This window comes from Nuphar pumila, chromosome 1 (assembly GCF_984573655.1).
Source record: "Nuphar pumila chromosome 1, dmNupPumi1.hap1.1, whole genome shotgun sequence".
NCBI lineage: Eukaryota > Viridiplantae > Streptophyta > Magnoliopsida > Nymphaeales > Nymphaeaceae > Nuphar > Nuphar pumila.
The window spans coordinates 5,984,326-6,000,235 of NC_143249.1; the positions used below are offsets into that span (position 1 = coordinate 5,984,326).

At 42.5% G+C, this 15,910-nt stretch overlaps 1 protein-coding gene across 1 annotated transcript; it reads left to right on the forward strand.

Moving 5' to 3' along the window:
• Positions 1 to 11,229: 11,229 nt before the first annotated feature.
• On the forward strand, positions 11,230 to 12,716 carry LOC149847797 (UDP-glucuronate 4-epimerase 1-like). Its single transcript, XM_090001468.1, has one exon. The coding sequence runs from the start codon at positions 11,318 to 11,320 to the stop codon at positions 12,632 to 12,634; it is 1,317 nt and encodes a 438-aa protein (XP_089857594.1). The 5' UTR covers positions 11,230 to 11,317; the 3' UTR covers positions 12,635 to 12,716.
• The last annotated feature ends 3,194 nt before the right edge of the window (positions 12,717 to 15,910 follow it).

The window sequence follows — 15,910 nt, forward strand, 5'->3', positions numbered from 1 at the left end:
GGATCGGCATTTGAATTGATAGAATTCAACCTTTATGCAGAATTTTTTGGCAATTCAAAAAATAGATATAAATACACTAATTTTTTTATGGTTATAAAAGTTATTGTTTTTTTCATAAAGAAACATGATTTAAGAGTTGACTCCTATCAAATTGACCATGATAAATCCATCCATAGTGACAAAAGTTTAAAACGCCAAAATATTGGCAGCAAAAAACCTGCGAGAAATTGATTTTTTTAAAATCTCACATTTTTTGGCAAAATCTCAGCAATAAAAAATAAACTAAAAATAAAAAATAATTTTTAGAAGAAAATATAAATAAAAAATACTTAAAAATAAAAGCAACATGGTTTTCATGATAAATAGCCGATAAAAACGTAAATATTGTGTTTTAAATGCGATATTTATGATTTTGACAAAAAAACCCATGCATGAGAAAATACCGTTTTTAACTTTCGGGTAATTTCTCGAGATTTTCATAAATCCCACGAGATTCGTCACCAGGAATCCATCTAAGGGGTCAGATTTGATAAAAAAAAAAAACAAGAAATTTACATCGTTGAGATCTAGGTGGATATGACCATTGGGTATGACATTATCTATGACTCAATAAAATCATGTTCCTTGAGACTTGAGATGAAAGAAACTAGTAAACTATAAACATCATGTGTGGATATTGTATTTAAATGGTTGAATGTGAAGCTTTTTGTGGAACAAATCAATGGACCAACCATAAAACTAATTGCCATATTTTTAATTTAGTGGTATTTTAAGGAGCTCCTTATATATGCTTCTTGGATGACGCCAAGTCTCAATAAATAAACAGGCATGCCAAGTATTTTTTTTTCTGCTACAATTTTCTATGTACACCATCTTGAGATGAATTCAAGACACTTCATATGACGCTGCCAAGAAATTACCTGTTTTAGGATATGTGAAACCAAGACATGTAGGTTCCCCTATATTAATTTCGAGGTTTTATATTATAAAATAATGCCCAAAATGTAGAAAATTATTATTATTATTATTGGTGGATAAGTGAAGAGAAGACCACTGATTTTCAGGTCTGCTGTAATCTTCTATCATTGACCGAGCCTTGTGTTCAAACCACCTTAGCATATAACTCCATAAGACACTTAACCATAGGAGCCCACAGCTTCGTCCTTGTGATGAGGAACACACCCAAATGCTAAACTCGTGACATCTCTCCAACTTTAGATATACCAACCTACCCCCTATCGAGAGAGAGAGAGAGAGAGAGAGTCCTTACATGCTAGAACGAAGAGAACTTAAGATATAATGTTTTACAAGGTTAAACATTCCTACAAGTGAACAATGGCCGGGTTTTGAAATATTGAGAAATTCTGGAACTTTACAAGTTTCCAAAAGTATGCTAAGTTATGTTTGGATGGTGTGACAGGTTTAGACTTAAAATGTGGTCTTTTGGCAAACTGAGTTTACCACAAACCTAGTTTACACCTGCTCCCAACATAAGTAAAAAAAAAAAAAATTGGGCCCCCCAAGAAAAATGAAATATTCCGTCCCTGCTTTTTGGTCGATGGGTGGCTGAAAAATGGCTGCAAAACATCTAAAATGAAAAAAAAAGAAAAGAAAATAAAACCACCATTCTTCTGCCAAAAAATGATAGGAAAAACTCTTGAAGATGACATATATGCTGGATGGCACTCTCTAGCATTTTCCTGCCATTGGGCAGTCCGAAAAATGTACTGAAAACAGCCAAAACAAAGAAGAAGAAAAAAGAAAACAATCAATTTCCTGCCAACCAATAGGGCTGAGAAACTCTTAAAGGTGCCATCCCTATTGGATGACACTTTTCAACAAATTTCGGCCATTGGTGAGCTAGAATATGGTTGAAAATGGTGAAAACTAAAAAATAAAAATTAAAAAGAGATGGCCACTTTCCGGTGATGGGCTGCCGACAAACAGCTTAAGATGGTAACGTCATATGCTGGCCGAGCGGTGGTTGAGCACCTCCGTTAAGAAGCGAGGAAGCGAAAGCTGGTGGGGTTTCAAGAGGCACTCGATAAACCCGGTTTGAGGGTGAAAAATCATCCCCTCACTTGGTTTTTCTTAACCAGCTTTTGGGATGGTTTGGTTTTCAAAACTTGGTTTTGGAATGTCATCCAAACACTACTCAAAACATGGTTTTAGAGGTAAAACCAAGTTTATGTACAAAACTTAGTTTTTAACCAGGTTTTGGATGTCATCCAAACATGTAAAACTTTTATGCTAGATAAATAAGGAAAACAGCTTATGAGGGCTCCATTCATCTGGTAGGGCAACTAGTGAACATCTCCAACTGTGCTTGAGGTGGTTTTCCTCTGTTTTTCCAAAAAATCATGGGTAAAAATCTTAATTGGATTTACCGTAAAAACGGACAAAAAATAATAGAAGATGTCAGTGCACGTCTCCTTGTAGTGGGATGTTGTAGGTTCAAAACCCTAGTGGTACCTTTAATAATAACTGGTGGGGGTCTGCCTAACCCCATCTCGCCTTTCAACAAAAAACAAGAAACAAGAAATCGTAAGGGCATGTTTTCATGCTTCAAAATCTGGATTTTCTTGAGAAATGAACGGGGGGACACTATGCTTTTCCATGGGCTCTACCAAGGCAATGCAAATGAGAAAGTCTCTTTCCTCTTGAAAATGAACTCTCATTTTCAAATGATTGCTCCTCCCTTTCTGTGGTAATGTTTCCCGTGTGTGCACCCTCTTCCATGAGATGCAAACATACCTCTAAGGGAGCTTTTTGGGCTGTTGCGGCTTTTGTCCAAGATGTCAAAGTCAGACCCTGACTTTGGTGTCCCTAGACTTTTGGACAAAACGACCTTCACTGGGGCTGTCTTGTCCTTGGGGCTGCCCATTGCAAATGCCGGATGATCCTTCCGCCTGCCCGTTGCCCCCATGCAGCGTTTGAACCACACCTCTAATCTCTAGTTTGAGTGCTCCCAATGCCACCCTGATCTCTGTCTTCCCTCCAAACCCGTGATTACAATCAGCGGAGACGACTGAGATTCCACAAATCACCCCTCATCAATCCCAACTAAGGCTCCCAATGCCACCCTGATCTCTGTCTTCCCTCCAAACCCGTGATTACAATCAGTGGAGACGACTGAGATTCCACAAATTTATCACCCCTCATCAATCCCAACTAAGGCTCCCAAACAGAGCCTCACACTACAAGAATTCTGTGGATTAGCGATGGACGTTATTTGTCGCTAATCCATCGCTAAAATTGTTAGCGATGGATAGCATCCGTCATAATTTTTTTTGTCGCTAATTAGCGACAGAAGAGATCCATCGCTACTTCTGTCGCTAAATTGTGAGGGATTAACGAATGCTACAATTCATCACTAAATAACGATTGATTTTGTATTTGCGACATATATAAATTCGTCGCTAATCCATCACTAAAATTTACCGGTGAATAATATCTGTCGCTAAATTGCATCGCTATTTTGTGCCTGAATTTTTGCTGAATTTTAGCGACGGATACATATCCGTCGTTAATCCATCACAAAATTTTTAAAAAAATTGTTTAAAATATAAATATCGAGAAAATAAATTCTCGTTGTACAAATTATATAAGTTGTGTATAGACAAAGAACACATAAAAAAAATGTATACAAAAAAAATTCTTCCGGGGGGCGCTACCCCCCTACGACCCCCCGCCAGGGGCGGCCCCGACAGCCCCCTTACTGCAAGGGCAAAAACTCTGAATCAGGCTCCACAACTCATCAATTCTCTCCCTCTCTTCTATTTTCACCAATGCTTCTTCATCCTCATCAAAGGCGTTGAGAAGTGACCAAAACTCCAGTTATAAATAGTTGATTATGGAAGCAAGCAACATTTTGAAACTCCAGAAGTCCCAACATACCCTAAAAATGAATCGGCTAATCTAGAGTATGAAGAATTTAGTTGGTTTGGCCTAAACTCTAAAGAACACACTCTTCGCATTTCAGTCAAGTAGTTTTGCCGAGAAGGGCTAACAGGAGGAGTCCTTAACGTCATTGGTAAACGACCTGATGAAAAATAAATAAGCTTGAACTTGTATCTACAATGTCTTAATATTTTAGAGGTGCCTGTACTAGTCCACATCCTAACAAGCTTTCAAATCAAATGACAGACCTAGAAGCTCAAAAGGGCTGAATCAATAACTTAAAGAGACATCTGACAAGATTTTACCAGCCTTCATGTGGAACCAAGATGATGACCGAGCCAATCCAGCAAGGGGAGTTGTTAGAGGTGTTGTATCACCGTGATGAATATTTCCAAGCTCAAAAGGGTATGTGATGTGCTTGTGGCATGCATGTGTTGCAGAGTTAGGGAAGTGACATGAGGGTGATAGAAGGCACCAAATAAGCAGGAGAGTCTCTTGAATTCGATGACCTTAGGTGTGCATTGGGTCAACCATTGCAAGCAAGTAAAGACTTGCACATGGGTTGGACACCTATACGAGTGCAGAAGTTGTGAGAACCTAGCAAGGCGGATGAGGTGCAGAATGTGACGGTATGCAAGGTCAGTGGATAGTGACTCCTTTGAGAATAGTGTAACTCCTTAACTTGAAATTCTCCACAAAATGTGCTTAGAGTAAAGAAGCATGCATCAGTTTTGTTAGATAAAAGGCCTTAGTTTTGAGTCTTGGGGGCAGCAGTGGGTTGTGAGAGGTTGGTGAACTATTGTCGAAATGACTTGAGGTGCGTTGTGGTATAGGATGCAGCATGTTGAGAGTTATGATGGCATCAAGGAAGTCAAGGATGAATATGCCACGAGATGAAAGTCTAGGTGCCTCAGAGGGGCACTAGTCGAGATTTTCATGGGTGTGAAGCACACACTAAAGTACTTGGTGCCTGAAGTTTTGAGGATGGTCACACATTACAGTAAGAAAATAATTCTTGTTGAGAAGTAACTTCGAAAGGGAGGCAACTTGACATGAAAGTGTGTAGGAAAACACATGTTGACAGATCTTCAATGAGGAGCTCATGCTAGTGAGGATCCTGGCGGAGTACCCTGGGGGCAAGGAGGTCCTTGGTGAGGACATCGCTAGGTGAATGCTCGGCTATCTCTCATGGTGTTAAGGGCAGCGGGAAGCACACTCTTCGAATGTTGCTCGTATTGAGGGCAACATTGAGAAAAATTTTTGAATGTCGTTTGTGATGTTGAGGGCATTGCTAAGAGGATTCTTTGGTTGTTGCTCGAATGTTGCCTCTCAAGGCAAACAAGAGACACCCTGAGGGGTGATATGTAGTCGTATCCTAAGTTAGAGATCCCCGTCAAGTCAAATTGACAGAACCTAAAGTGGTCGAGTCAGTGTATGGTCGATGAGGTCTTGTAGGGGAAGTCGAGGATTTAAAAACCTCTAAAATTGACTTCGTTGTATGGCCGCCAGTGTTTGGGCCATGTGTGTTGAGTGTTGGTGAAGTCGGGGGAAGGGGCGCCTAAAGTTAGAAAGGATGTTGTCGTGCACGAGGGTAGCATACGTGCAAGAAGAGCTCTATTGTCAAAAGTTGGATATTTTAGAGCATGTACTTCAAGTTAGAGAAGGAATAAAACAGATTGTGACCAATGAGAGAAGTGCAAAAGAGAAATTGACAATTTGAGTGAAGACCCTGATCCTACTAATGCCAACTTTGATGATGATGTCAAAGGGTTGGGTGGAGGAGAGTTTCACATATAAGCCTCATATGCACTGTTAGGCACGCGGGTGAAAGAGGGCACATGGTGTTTGGAGCCGATATGTATGCATAGTCTCGGTGCACATGGACGTTATCATATGCATTGGGTGTTGTGAGTCAGTATCTTTCGCACAACCAGTGATGTGTGCGGGTGATAACAGGCAGTCAGCGAAGTAGACAACGAGCACATTTGGCAGAAGATGTGTGTGCACTGTCTAGTGTTGCAAGAGTCGGAATGTATCAAGAGCAATGTGAAGCACCATCAAGTGGGGAATGTATCAAGTATAGTAATGGGTGGTATGCATAAGTATATCAGTAACATGCCGTAATATTGTGTCATGCAATGGATAACAGTATCGACGTTGGTACGATGATGTGTGATAATAATGGATGTTTCAATGGGTTGTATGTGTTAAGCTATCGGTGATGTGCTGCGGTATCATGTCATACGATGGGCAACAATATTAGCGTTGTTGAAATGATATGTGGCGACACAGACATGGTGTATTGTTTTACATTGTGTTGGGCTAGCGGACTTAAGGATGCCTTTAGGGATTTGGTTAAGTACCTCTCTACTCGAATATGACTTTTTATGCATAGTGTTTGCTATGCAGGAGGTGTGTGTAGGTTAGGGCTAATTCCTTTAATGGATCACATTAGGTGATTTCAACTATGCATATGGTAGCGCGTGGCTAGGCAAGTGAGTGACTCGACGTGAGTGAATGATTTGAGTAGTGTTGCTCACTAAAGACATATAGTTATTAATTGGCCGCAAGACTAAGGGTTGGTAACGACATTTTTTCAGTCGTAAAGAACCTGCAAGTCTCTTGAGTGATGCTTTCAAAAGGCTGCATCACAACCTTTGTGGCACGACGTTGTTGTAGAATTTGGGTTATTGGTTCAAAAGAGCATGAGTGTCGCTCCCTCTTTAGAACTCCTATGATAACTTCTTTCATATATTCGTGAAGAAGACCGTGACACCCGGCATAGGATGGTGCATGGAGTGATGGCTTGGGCTAGGTTGATGCACATGAGTTAGTGTGTACTACTTATAGGGTGAGTGTCAATGGTCATTAGTAAGTCACACGTAGGGTGATGCATGGGACATAAGGTCGTTAGGCTAGCCAAGTTTGGTTCATGAGCTTGCAAAACATTAGCCCACGAGAGTGTCACTATTGCAGGAAAATTATTTCTTGAGCTAAGAGGTGAGTGTGAGGAATATGCTCAAACAACCGACACCTGTCACCTTTATTTTCAGAGCTTTCTCCCCTCAAATTGATTCCTTTTGTCTCCAGTTCGCAAACAACTGGCGACGTGACTGGTTGGGTCAAAGTACCGTTACTGCGCTCTCAAATTTGCCCGTACCTAAACAGATTAAGCTAACTCTTGATTGCGTCATGTTGCCTTGCATTGTGGCCCCGTCTGGGTATATTATAATGTACATCCTGCAAATGTTCATTGTTTTGTAGACAACGAGTTCAAAAAAATAAAATTTTTTGATTCAAACAAAAACCCTAGGAGCCACACCAAATTTTATAAGCTAAAAAGTCATATTGTTTTGTAAAAAACTGCGATCCAACAGTTGATTCCTATCAAATTAGCCGTGCCGAATCCATATATGAGGTAGGATTTGATCAAATCTACTTGGACAATGAGATCCCAGTAGGCTCCGACGATAGGGATGACATAGGACATGAGTGGAACTGGACTGAATCGACAATTATAATTTCACTAGTCCCCTATGTCATCCCTCTCTTCATACCCCATTTTGGGATTTCGTTATTACTAGTTTTGATTAAATCTAAAACTATGAATGTGATCTACGTGTCCCATTAATGAATATCAGCATTTGAATCATCAGAATCTGACCTATGTTCAAGATTTGTTGGCAACTCAAAATTCAACTGTTGTAAGCATACCAAACTTTTTAATATAAAAAAAATCATATTTTTTTTTTAGGAAAAACATGATCCAAATGTTAATTCCTATCAAATTAGCCTTACTGAATCTAGGTATATGGTGAGAATTGATCAAAGCAACTTGTAACAATAAGACCTCAAAGGAGGCATGACGATAGGGATGACATATTGGGGTAAGTGGAACCAACTAATTCAACCAGCAATTCATTGTAATTTTCTATGTTTTTTTAAAGCTTTAAACAATCAGCAACCAACTCAATCAAATGTGAATATTGAAAAACGTGAGTCCTTTTTTTTTTTATAGTAGAAGGCGCTTAATTTTGACAGTTTCAAAAAAAAAAAATCAAAATCAGGTATTGAATTTGTGGCCCAAAGGGGGTTGACATAGTGGGGTTGGCCTAGGGATGGCAGTGGACCGGTGTAGGGGCGGGTGACAAGGTCTACACCCCCACCCCATCTCAAAAGCCTAGCATCCATCCCCGGTAAGGTTTTGATTTTAACCTCCATCCCCGCCTTCATTCCCATTTTATGTCCTCCATCCCCAGTCCAAACGAGGTGAGGTGGGGCGGTGCCCCGTTTCCCCTCGGTCCACTGCCATCTCTAAAGAAGGATCAAGGACGGGGTGAAGCAAGCTGGGGATCGAGGACGGGGACGGGGATGGGGTGGGGCGGGAGAAAGTGTAAGTCCATCCCTGCATGGGTTTAACCTCCATCACTGTTTCATGTTCTCTCCATCACCGGTTCAAATGGGGTGAAGCGGGGGGAGCCCCATTTCCCCCCGGTCCACTGCCATCCTACCTAGATTCAGTTGGCCTTTGGCTATTTTGAATCTTGTTGTCGTCACCTCCTTGAATAAGCTGAAGCCCAGCATAAGCCCTGGGGTAGATGGTCCTAGCTACGGAGTTTTCCTCCTGGAGGTTGATCTATGTACTAGGCTGTAGGTTTCTTAGTGTAACTAAATAAATGGCTTCATCAAATGATGCTTTACTTAGTAGCATGACACTTGTATTACTCTCTTATAGCCCCATTTTCAAGGTTTAAGCCAATATTATCGTATCGGCAAAAAATCAATATGCTGTAAGCTCGAATCGGTTATTTTTTTAATAAATATAAAAAAATACTAAAAAATATTTTAAATATTAATTTAAAATTATTTTAATAATTTTAACATGAGTACTATGATGATCGATAAGTAATAATTTTTTATTATTTTTGGGCCCATACAGAACGATTCACTTGAATATCGGTTTCCCGATACAGATGAAGAATCGGTGGCCAAACAATTCAAGACCGATACCGATACTGACAACATTGGCTTAAGCTGCTCTTTGTGACGAAAACTATAAAATAAAAGGTAAAAAATTAAAGTTCCCATCAAGTCAACGGGGTCAAATAAGGAGTTAAAGTAAAAAAAAAAAAAAGCGACGCAAACTCTGATAACTTTACACGTTTGAAGCATAACTATAAAAAGACTTAATTTTCAAACTCACAACTCGGTCAAGCTATCATTTTTCCTAACATAAGTTAACTGATAACTTTACACGTTTGAAGCATAACTATAAAAGACTTAATTCTCAAACTCACGACTCGGTCAAGTTATCATTTTTTTCCTAACATTAGTTTAACTGATAACTTTACACGTTTGAAGCAGAACTATAAAAGACTTAATTCTCAAACTCACAACTCGGTCAAGTTATCATTTTTTTCCTAACATTAGTTTAACTGATAACTTTACACGTTTGAAGCATAACTATAAAAGACTTAATTCTCAAACTCACGACTCGGTCAAGCTATCATTTTTTTCCTAACATAAGTTTAACTGATAACTTTCCACGTTTGAAGCATAACTATAAAAGACTTAATTTTCAAACTCACAACTCTGTCAAGTTGTCATTTTTTCCTAACATAAGTTAACTGATAACTTTACACGTTTGAATCATAACAATAAAAGACTTAATTTTTAAACTCACGACTTTCTCAAGCTATCATTTTTTCCAAACATAAGGCTGTCATTGAAAGCTCGTTCAATCAGTCACAAAAACAAAAGATGAAATAAATGACCATGCTGGCTGTAATGGTTTACTCAAGGATATTTTAGGAATTTTAGATTGAAGAAAAGGTCATACCCTCCACGCGGACAAAGACTACGTTGTACGGATCCTTGTTTTTGCGGTTTCCAGGTCCCTTCCTTCGCTGGATGACCGGTTCTATCGGTCGGAAGTGTGAATAAATAGAGTGTAGTTGGGAGGTTTAGAGGAGACAAAGAGTCCAATTTTGCTCAACTCACCGGCGCAATAGGTCTAGGGATTTCTTGGTTTTTACCTACGGTGTCAACGGGTCGGGTTTGGATCTGGTTTTTGGGTACGGACTCAGTTTTAATCGGGTGCACTATAAAAACCATACCCGGACCCAAATAAGAACTACATGAACCAGACCCCGACCATACACGATAAAACCATATTTTATCATTTTTACATTTCAAACTTGCAGGACTTAATCGAAACTCGGGTTGGGTTCAAATCTAGTATAAAATTTCACAAACTATACCCCGGTGCATGTATTAATCAAATCTTTGAGTCTGAATCCATGTCTTAATCGGGTCGTATTATTTATCACCATACTCGAACTAGGGGTGGGCAATTGGCCCATCATAAGCCGGGTTTGGCCCATCGTTAGGTACTGGGCTGAAACCCTGCCCGTTATATAAGTAGGTCGAGCTCGGCCCAGCCCGATGGGCCTGAGTTATTTATTAAGTTTTTTAATAATATAATTTTTTTATAAATTAACTATTATATTTAATTCATTTTTTATTAATTTTAAGTATGAATAATGGTTACTAGTTATTAATTTTATGTTTTTTATTTAATTTATTTTTTTAATATTTTAAGAATTAATGTATTACTTTTATTAAAAATAACTTACAAATAAGTTTAGACCGGGTTGTACTGGACCGAACCCGACCCTTTACATGAGACGACCACGTTTGTCACTTTACATGAGACGACCACGTTTCAAAACCAACGAAAGGTGCCCTTTGTCATACCTTATTCTAGTAGGGATGTCAATGGGTCGGATTCAGATGGAAAAGAGATAAAACCGAACGGCACCCGACTTATTCGGATTCAGAGACGGATAACAAAAGTTAAAACTGAATCCAGATCCAACTAGGTTAAAATCCAATATTTACACTTAATCAAGACGCCCATCAACTACGCAATAAATCAAGGCAGTGAAGGCGCTTATCAATTCACACAAGCAAAATGCGTCCCCAACGTTTTTTTTTTTTTTTCAAGTTTCAGTACGTCAAGGGTCACAACCGAAAGACTAAAAGACCCATCGTATCCCATTAATTAACACCACCAATAAACACAAAAAAGAAAAAAAAAACTTTAAAAAAAGAAAATGGCAACCCAGTAAATTATCTACCCCTTGAAAAAAGCACCACTGGACAAAGGCAAGTCACCAACCTTTTTTTTTTAATCAATAATATCACCCCAAGAAATACAATAATTACGAAACCGGACAAGAATGGTAAAAATAATTCCACCCTCGGTTAACGCGGTATGACGCGTCTTCTCTCTCTATAAATGGACGCCACCCATCGACGGTCTCCCCAGCAGATGCTTCGCTCTCTGACCCTGCATCTGTTCCCAACGCCAAATCACACCAGTCCATTCCTAGCCTTACCGGCGATATAGAGAGAGATGTGGAAGCCGGAGGACGACCAGTTTTTCCCGTCGACGCCGGGAAAGGTGAAGATTGATCGGACGAACCACGGGATGAACCGGCAGCTGCAACGGTGCTTCGCGTCGACGTCGACCATGTTCGTATGGGCCGTCTTCCTCATCGCGCTCACCCTCTCGTATCTGAGCTTCCAGAGCTTCATGGACACGGGCACGCGCTACCTCGCGGCCTCGTGGGGCGGCCGCCAGTGGGAGAATCGTGTCCGCGAGTCCGCCCGCCCGCACCGACCCCGCGGGATGAGCGTGCTCGTCACCGGCGCCGCTGGCTTTGTCGGCACCCACGTCTCGCTCGCCCTCCGGAAGCGCGGTGACGGTGTCGTCGGCCTCGACAACTTCAACGACTACTACGACCCCTCGCTCAAGAAGGCCCGCCGCCGAATCCTCGGCGACCACGGCGTCTTCGTCATCGCCGGCGACATCAACGACGCCCGGCTCCTGGCCAAGCTCTTCGACCTCGTCGCCTTCACCCACGTGATGCACCTCGCCGCCCAGGCCGGAGTCCGGTACGCCATCGAGAACCCGGCGTCCTACGTGCACAGTAACGTCGCCGGGCTCGTCACCCTCCTGGAGGCCTGCCGGTCTGCCGACCCCCAGCCGGCCGTCGTCTGGGCGTCGTCTAGCTCGGTGTACGGCCTCAACGAGGAGGCGCCCTTCTCGGAGTCCGACCGCACCGACCGCCCCGCCTCTCTCTACGCCGCGACCAAGAAGGCCGGCGAGGAGATCACCCACACCTACAACCACATCTACGGGTTGTCCGTCACCGGGCTCCGGTTCTTCACGGTGTACGGCCCGTGGGGGAGGCCGGACATGGCGTACTTCTCCTTCACGCGCAACATCCTGCAGGGGAAGCCCATCACGGTGTACCGCGGGAAGGGGAGGACGGACCTCGCGAGGGATTTCACGTTCATCGACGACATCGTGAAGGGGTGCGTCGCCGCGCTCGACACCGCCGGGAAGAGCACCGGAAGCGGCGGGAGGAAGAGGGGGCCGGCGGATTACCGGATCTACAACCTCGGGAACACATCTCCGGTGACGGTGCCGAGCATGGTGAGTATCCTCGAGCGGTACCTCAAGGTGAAGGCGAAGAAGAACGTGGTGGAGATGCCCGGGAACGGCGACGTCCCGTTCACCCACGCCAACATCTCCCTAGCTCAAAGGGACCTCGGGTACAAGCCCACCACCGATCTGCAGACTGGCCTGAAGAAGTTCGTCCGGTGGTACCTCTCGTATTACGGGTATAACCACCGTGGTGGTGGTGGCGGAAAATCAAACCATTAGCTCAAAAAATTCCTTTTTTTTGTATATTTTCTCTCCTTTTTTTCTTTACTGGAAGAGACCATAATCATTCTTTTCGGTGGAATTTTCTCTTTTCCATTCTTCCCTTCGTTTTTTGTTGATCAATTATGTAAAGAAATTCTTGGCTCCCCAAGAAAAAAGAACGATCGGGAAATAATGTTTTCAGGCGAGTTCGTGAATTTCCGGCGAGGAATTTCTTTTTAGAAAAAACTCTAGACGTGTATTGTGGTTCACGATGATTGGTGGAGAGTGTGACAGCGAGGATGATGCCATAATTGAGGTGCCAGCTTGGGTTGTGCGTGATTTGCAACGTGTGGGGCCCGGTTGGGACACGTACATTCGTTTTAAATTTCTCACGAGGGGTGGGGCCCCCCTCTTTAAAGTGGGGTAGTATGTGGGGGTTGGGTGGATCTGGGCCGTCGGATCCAGCTGTAAAGTTTACTTCCTTAAGAGCGAGAAGTTTCTTCTTTTTTCCTTTGGTGGTGCTTTTGGCTCTTTATGCCCATTAAGAGTGGGAGGGTTGGGTATAGGGATGGCAGTGGACCGGGGGAAAGAGGGGCCTCGCCCCGTTTGGACCTGGGGATAAAGGGCATGAAACGGGAATGAAGGTTAAAATCCATTCTCTTGCGGGGATGGACTTACTCTTTCCCCCACCCTGTCTGAGTCACGATCCCCGCCTTGCCCGCCCCATCCCCAATCCTTCTAAAGGATGGCAATAGACCGAGGTGAAATAGGGCCCTGCCCTGCCTCATTCCCGTTTGGATTGGGGATGGGGGACATGAAATGGGATGGAGGCGGGGGTGGAGGATAAAATTCATTCCGGTGCGGGAATGGAGGTTCTAATTTTGAGACGGGGTGGGGGTGGAGACCTTGCCCCTCGCCCCGGTCCATTGCCATCCCTAGTTGGGTAGGCTTGCGGTCTGGTTTGATCAGGGTTTGGACCCAATTGAGAGACCAGCCTATCAATCAAGTCACAACCACAAACCTAGGTGTGGATCCATAATCTGGAAATGTATCTAAATTTTACTTTCATTGGTTTTAAGGGTCTGTTTGTGTACCATGTAAAGGGTGCTCTTTTCTTTTTCATTTGTTACACAGAGAAACCCGAGCCCCAATAGCAGCTAGATCTTAGACCGACCCTCTGATATGTAAAACTCTGTGGCTATGACCCTTGCCGTTTGGGCCTACACTGAGCTTCGGCTTATGCAAGGGAGTAGTGCCTGTGACACAAGGGTGTTGTTTGGGAGCGGGATTTGAGGTGGAGATGGGGATTCACTGAACCCCGCAACTCTGCTGTGACTTGAGAGCCGCGATTTGGGAGATGTGAGTGAAGATAATGTTCTGTCCTTGTTTGGAGTTTGGACCACATTCTCACAAGGATGTAATTATCTATTTTCATCTTTTTTATTGAAAGGCAAGCTAGGATTAGGCAGACCCCTAGCAGTTATACAACTATACCATTGGGTTTTGAAGCTGCAACCTTCCATGGTGACGTGCACTAGCTGCTCCTACTAAACAAGGAGAGCCCCAATTGATACCCATTTTCATCTTTGCTCTCATCACCCCTCTCTTTTCTGCTTCCTCATCGCCTTCCAAACAAAAGGCAGTAAGACCCATACTGTTTATTTTGGTGGGCCCATTGGCAGAAAGTGGCACCCAAAAGTCATCTCAAACTCCTTTTTTTTCCATGGTAAGCTTTCTCGGGGTGGTGGGCTTGTCGGACTGGTTTGCCAAAGCTCCTCCTTCCCTTGGACACAAGGATGATAAGTCTATTTGCTACTTTTTCCCTGCGAAACGATGTTCTTATCTATCCCCTTGACTCTTCGACCCCTCGATTACAGAATCCCACCAATGCCATGTGACCAAACATAGCCTTAATGGTCCACTAATTAAGAAAAAATCACCAATACGCAGAAGAAGGTCCGAGTCTGCTGATCCATGGGTATCTCTATTCTCCCCATCTTTGGTGGGTCCCTATCTGATGGTTAAAGTCTTTTTGTCTTTTCAGTAGTATCTCTCGTGACCATTGTCTCTCTTTCACTTTTTTTTCTCCAAGTGAAAAATAGTAACTAGTTATTCAGATATGGACAGCTAAGCTTATTGAATGTGTAAGATTAGGTGTGTGCAGTACTATTTCTATCAGCACATTATGTGAGATTCTCTGGTTGAGAGAGATGTTGCTTCATGTGGCAGGCCAATCTTAGCATCTTGCATATAAGTGACAGAGCATCTATATTTGTTATTAAGTTTGCTGACTGATACACAAATGGCAGATTATGTCTAATGAACAATTTTAATCTCATCTTAAACTCGGATTATTGTTGTTAGATGAGCTTTTTTATTCCAAAAAACCATGATATTTGTGCTCGCATCTAACCTCTCCAAAGCTTTAAAATGTCATAAACCGTGCAAGATTCTCAAGGTTTAATAATGTTTATTTTCTTACTAAACAGGGCCATTGCTTAGTGAAATGGTAAAGTGCTTGGGTTATCAATACGGATATGATCCCAGGATGGAGGTTTTGCAATTTTTGGCTGTTCCAGATTCGATTCTGATCTGAATCCTCATGTATTTAGCTGTTCTGGATCCGAATGGTTTGCATACCTAACTACCAATGAGGAATCATGGTTTAATTGGAGTACTGCGAACGGAAGGTGAGGACTGACTCTGTAATACAGGACCATACTGGGTATGACCCTTCTATTTCCTTATCCAAGCTGGTAGGCACGACTTGTAAAAGTCACCAAGTTGATCTCAAGTCATGAGTTCGAAGCCCACCAAGGGCATCCCTTGCTGTTAAGTTGAAGCTGGGTGTCTTCCCTCGTATGGACAGGGAGGACCTCAAAGGTCTTACTAACCCAAGGCCTGCTAATGTGCAGTTGATGATGGGAGGGGTTTTCTCTTGGTGGAGCCCAAAAAAAAAAAATCCATACAAGTCTTGAGTTCACAATCACTATTCCAAATGAATAGGCCAACTACTGCACCCTGTGCTGGATGGGGATGACAAAGCATGTTCTTTGACTTGAATTATGGTCAAGTCCAATCTAAACTGGAGCCAAGTTATCCATTGTCTGAGCTCATGATGTTGACTTGATCTACACTTGATCCAAGTTGTCCAATTGTCAGAGCTCATGGTGTTGACTTGCTCCATCAGTCATTTGACCACCTTGGTTGCCAATTGGGTGAAGTATACTACACTAGAGTTGTGTCTGTTAGTATTTGGCTCAAAATCAGACCTTTTTTTAACCATTGTCTTTG

Coding starts and splice junctions, on each gene's coding strand:
- LOC149847797 (XM_090001468.1), top strand. CDS start 11,318: ATGTGGAAGCCGGAGGACGACCAGTTTTTCCCGTCGACGCCGGGAAAG.